Source organism: Pteropus alecto, unplaced genomic scaffold, assembly GCF_000325575.1.
Source record: "Pteropus alecto unplaced genomic scaffold, ASM32557v1 scaffold749, whole genome shotgun sequence".
Taxonomy (NCBI): Eukaryota; Metazoa; Chordata; class Mammalia; order Chiroptera; family Pteropodidae; genus Pteropus; species Pteropus alecto.
The window spans coordinates 177,487-183,003 of NW_006443564.1; the positions used below are offsets into that span (position 1 = coordinate 177,487).

At 50.4% G+C, this 5,517-nt stretch overlaps 1 protein-coding gene across 1 annotated transcript; it reads right to left on the bottom strand.

Moving 5' to 3' along the window:
• On the bottom strand, positions 1-2,736 carry PRRG3 (proline rich and Gla domain 3). Its single transcript, XM_006924158.1, has 3 exons — positions 2,701-2,736; positions 1,438-1,598; positions 1-1,075 (listed from the first exon to the last, which is right to left on the bottom strand). The coding sequence occupies exons 1-3, from the start codon at positions 2,705-2,707 to the stop codon at positions 548-550; spliced, it is 696 nt and encodes a 231-aa protein (XP_006924220.1). The 5' UTR covers positions 2,708-2,736; the 3' UTR covers positions 1-547.
• Between the last annotated feature and the right edge of the window lie 2,781 nt (positions 2,737-5,517).

Consider the following 5,517-nt stretch of genomic DNA (forward strand, 5'->3'; position numbering starts at 1 on the left):
GTTTTATTGTGTTCGTTATTTACTTGTTTGTTATTATTCTTTTTGTTTTTGTTCAGTCCTTGTCCCTGTCTTCAAAATGTAAGCCAGGACATAAAGCACAGGACTGTTGAGGGGAAAGGAAGGATGCCAAAGGGCTGGTTTCTCTCCCTCACCTCTGTGGCCTAGGCTTCCAGACACAGACAAGTCCCCAGCCAGCTGCGTGGCCCCGGGGCCTGAGCCTATGGACATTCTGGCCACAGTCAACTTCATGGAGTGATTCCTTTGGCATAAGAAAAGCCAGTCCCTGACAAGAGGACAGGATGGTGGGGTGTGGGGGCTTCTGGAAGAGTTGGGCTCTCTAGCCTGTGGCTCTCCCCAAGGGCATGCATGTTCCCTACCCACCCTCCACCTGTCTCTGACAACTGACTTCCAACAAATCCACAGTTAGGAAATTATTTGGCAACAAGGAGGCTAAGGCTGTTTTGTGGTGGCACAGTCTTTAAAAAGTTAAAAAGAAAACAGGAGACCCCTGAAAGAGGCTTTCACACCAGACAGGACACAAGTCCTACTACTTGTCTGAGCCAGAGTTGGCAGCCACTATCTCCTCATACTTTGGGGGTGGGTCACTGTAAGAGACACTCGCCTCCTCACTGCTGCTCTCCTGGGGCGCAGTCACCTCCTCGTAGGATGGGGGAGGGGTGGCACTGGACAGTCTGGAAAGAGAGAGCTCAGGAAGGTAGAGAGTGCTCTCGAGGCGGACTGTGGTTCTGCCTCCCCGACTGGGCCCCAGCACCACTTGCGGGTTGCTCCCTGTCTCCCGGTGACCAGAGGACTCCCCCTGGCTATGGACAGTGCCCCGGTATACCATGACCCGGGGCAGGCTGTGCCCAGTACGACTGGCTAGGTACCGATTCTGAGCATATGAGGGGTGATGACGGGTGGCTTTCTGTAGCTGGCACCTCCAGATGATGAACAAGGCAATGACGATCAGCAACGCCACCCCCAGAAGAGGCACCACCACGTACATGGCGTCTGAGCTCTGCGCGGGGTCTCGAACTGAGTAGACTGCATTCGGGTACCCCTTCCAGAACTCCATCTGCCAAAGAAGGAAGGACACTTACACTTAAAATACAAGTGCTCATGCCCCAGATGGACCCCAGACACCTTCTGCAAGGCTGCACCCCATCCCACCACATCTGGCCTCTGAGAGCTATCAAAGAGGCTATGGAATGCACCAAGGACAAAGGACAATGCTCTCAAGTGAGGAGAAGGCCCCCGGAGTGAGGCAGATGGAACTCTAAGGACATGTTGTCTATTCTTCTATGGCCCCGATGGCCCTGCTTTGGACTAGGCTGGCTTTCTTTCCTTGCTTCTGATTAACCTGAGGCACCTGGGCCTGCTCTTGTTATTCCTAAGGCTAACTCAGCTCCCATAGCCCAGGCCCCATGTGGTACATACTGTTTTCTCTTTGTCCTCAAACACCTCCTTGACCTCCTCGTAGCTGCAGATCTCCTCCATGCACTCCCGCTCAATGGTACCCTGGCGAAGCTCCTCCAGGAACTCATTGGCACGAGGGAACCGTTTCAGGACCGAATGGGCATTCTTGGCCTCCAGAAACACTGAGGAGAGAGCTGCACTGAGGCCTGGAATGGGGAGGTGCCCAGGGGCTCCTTCAAACCAGACTTAGCCCAGACACAAAAGTGCTATGATGGAAGGAAGCAAGACAAAGCCAGTGGGGTAGCCACCATCCTAGACATGGCTAGTCCATAGTAACAGGAATGGAAGGGCTGACTTTCTGTGATTCCATGATGTATCTGCCTAGAATACCATGGACCGAACAAAAGTCAGGCCTCTGGTGCTATGGAGGAAAATAAGGAGTGTATTTTGCATATGAACGATGGACATGAAGAATTTTGAGTACTTAGTTATCAATAAAAAAACACCCCGTATCTCCTGCCTCATCTCAAAATGAAAACGAGCCCTTATCATGAAAATTTATTCCTCTTTGAGGCTGAGGCCGGTGACCAATACCACATAACCTCATAAGACTCTTTCAGGGTTCATCCCTCTATCTGTGCTGTCAAATCGTCCGGCATCAATAGCCTTGCCCAAGATAGTCTAGTACAAACCCAAGCAGGGGAAGATCACAAGACTAAATGCATATGAACCTGAAAGATACCCTGGGAAGGGGGTAACACAGTCTACAAGGAGAATCTATACCTTTGTAGACTAGGCATAGATGCCTCCTGGAAAAATGCCATTGAGTGGTAGCCATATCTCCTTATTCCAAAGAGAGAAATCCAGCTACATTTGAGCTGACTGGCATGGTATAAGCTATGCAACCCCGTAAGCCTGAGCTGAGATTTTAGAGGGTAAAAGAAGAGGTGACATCTGCTCCTGGTATTACCCTAGAGATGAGACTTCCTAGTTCTCATGTCAAACATCCCCCCTCTGTGCCCAAGCAGGTAAGGCTTTGCTAGCAGGCAGGCACCCTTCCCCAGACCTCATGGCATGTCATATTCGTTTCTTCCACAGTGACCTCAGTAGGTGCACATCTCCAACTTATCACGTGTTCCAGAAGAAACTAATCAGACAGGAGCCATAGGGACACCCTGGGGAAAGGAAAGTTGGGGAAGACTTGAAAGTTGGACATGCACCTTTCCCATGAGCTCTTAGGCATGGCTTTTCACCACTCAGCCTGGGCCCAGAAAAAAATCTTACCTGCCATGATGCTCCCTCAGATCCAGCGTCTCACTTGCCTGGCAAAGGAGAAAAGCAGAGTCACAGTGGGATCACATCCCAAAGCCTACTGGCTACCCCTTTTGGTCCTGGAATGTGACCCCCACCCCCACTGGCCTGGTCAAAGGTCAAAGCAACACCTTATGAGGCACAGGAGCCTCTGTGCAGCCACTCACAGCTCTAGTGCTCCCTATTCTGCCCTGAGCTCTCCTCCAGAGCTCCCTGAGGCTCTGCAGGGCCAAAAGCAAACCTTCTAGCTCTTGTCCCCAAGAATATTACGAGAGTCTGGAAGATCTAGACTTTTGACTTTTTCCTTTAAAAAAGAAAAACTCCTACAGGCTGACATTCTTTCTTCCTTGCTTCTGTGCACTTGAGTTGGAAAGGACCTCAGAGGGATGGGCACTTAGGCAAGGTCCAGCAAGTCAACAGCAACAGAGACAGGATCCATTTGGAAATTTAATTTTGCTCACAATAGCAAGTCCCAGATACGTCTAATGACAAGGACATTCCTTGAAAACAGGCAGCACACGTTTAAGAAGCAGGCACTGGCAAAGCTTAATGTGGCAACAACAACCATCTCAAAAGTCATGGCCCAAACCGAGATGACCTGCTGCATTCATCTCCACCAAACAGGGTGACAAGGATCTCCTGAAACCGGTCATCTCCCCACTCTATGATTAAAGAACACTGCTGCAGAGAACCAAGACGTTGACTGACGTCATCAAAACTGAGACACTAACTCTACACAAGTGTTGCTTCTGATGTGAACTATTGTCCAAGCGCTTTGCTCCTGCTAAGGAATTATCCAGCTGGTACGGAAACCCTGGCCACAGCACACTGCTCTCTCCAACACACACTCCCACTCATGCACATATTCCAGAGCACCGGCCAAGCTGTTCACATCTGGGAGCAATCACCCCGCTGTTCCCCTCCCCAGCAGAAGCTCTGGTTTTATGACTAACTGGATGCAGGACACGTGAACGGTGTAACCCATTGTGGTACCCTTTTTGCCTAGGCTGCCAGGAAGTTCAGCATTAATATTAACCATCAAGCACAGGCACCCTGGACACTCATATGTTAAGCACACACTATTCTTCCCTGCGACGTGGCATACACTTTTCTATTTGTTTTCAAAGTCTTAAGTATATTTAAAATACATCTTCTAATCCTTTTTGGCAAAGAGGTAAGATATAAATCTTAAAAAAAAAAAAAACAGTAAATCTAACATCCATCTATGGAAATAGCAGCTCAAGGGGGCTTTTCTCTTTTGAACTCCACAATAATCCCCCCCAAAAAACTGTCAACTTGTGAATCTGTCAACAGATGAGAAAAGTTGAACCTCAATGTTTATGAGAGTGAAAATGGAATATTATCTCTAAATTCTGCTTCCATGGTGGATCTCTGAGGTTGCCCTAGAGCCAACACCAGTCACGTGGGCAGGGTGTGGGTTGGCATGCCTAACAGCAAGGTTTTTGATTGAAGAAAAATGGAGCCCTTGTGTCAGGGTTTGAAGTAAAGGCTTTACTAGTAAGTGAAGATAGAAAAATATGTTTCATTTCTTATCGAAGAGAACGCAGCATTGTTTTTTTTTTTAATTTTATGTGGAAAAATTACATAACAGCTTACATATAACCACCTCTTGTCCCAAACACACCTGACTTTGGTGCGTGCATATCCACGCATCTCATAGCATCGAATGTGTGCTATCCTGACACCTGCAAAAGTCATTAGTTCATTTTTCAAGCTTCAAACAAACTAGGAACTCCCCCAAACAGCTCACAAGGCATGGCCCCACTCCATTGACAATTCTATTCTGTAGCCAACGTCACTGCTGCCGCTGCCATGAGGCCTCCTCCCCCTCCTTCCCCCAAATGTAGCGCCTGCTTCTTCCCCTATAAATACACCATCCATAGGCTGTTACTATGGCAACACTGAGGAAGCATGAGGGTTCCACGACAGAGAATGCTGCAGCAGTCACGCATGTATATGTCCCTCATGCCCCTGGTGGATACTGTAAGGCTGACTGTAGGCCGGAGGAATTTTTAACCCACTCCCCACAGGAACACAGCTGAATCCTGAAGGCCTGGAAAGGAAGGAAGGCCACCACAAAGACCTTCCTTAACCCCACTCCAGGCTGGAGCTTCCGAATCACAGCACTCTGGGACATGGCTCCTAAAGTCTCTCGCTGTGGACTGGCAGCCATCAGACCTGGTGTCCCAAGACATGGCCTCCAAACCGCTTCTCCAATTCTAAGCCTTTTTTATTTCCCTCTCTCAGAACTGATCGCTAAGAAAGCTCCTGTGATCTCCAAATCTCATGACTCATCAACTCACCCAGTGACACGGAACTCCCAAATTATGCTCCAACTCCAACTCTGGACCCTCCTTGTCCCCTTCCACTCATGCCAGCCCTGAGAAGTGCCTGTCCTCGTCTCCATCGCCCGCCACCAGAGCCCTGCCCACGAACTCCTGCTTCTGGCCCAGCAATACACTTCTCCTGAGTCTGCTCTAGACCCTCAACGTCTTGGCCAGGTCGGCCCTCCAGATCCTCCCCCAACAGTGCCCCGCGCTCAGCTCGGTGGTCCTGGACACCGAACCGTGCCCTCGGGGCTGGGGCGCCCAACCCAAATGGCCTCACCGTTCTCCGGGCCCAGGAGGCGGCCGCCCTGTTTGCGCAAGCAGCCCGCCACCTCGCTGCAGCGCCTCTTTCAGCAGGGCCCCTGTCCCCGCCCACCTGCTCCCCGTCGGCCAAGCCCCCGGCCCAACCCAGCCCTCTCCTCCTCCCTCCCACCCCGCCCCG

What these genes read in the sequence shown, in the direction of transcription:
- PRRG3 (XM_006924158.1), bottom strand. An exon ending in TTGAGGACAAAGAGAAAACA is followed by an intron (nt 1,076 to 1,437) that starts GTATGTACCACA and finishes CTTCTTTGGCAG; the next exon opens with ATGGAGTTCTGGAAGGGGTA.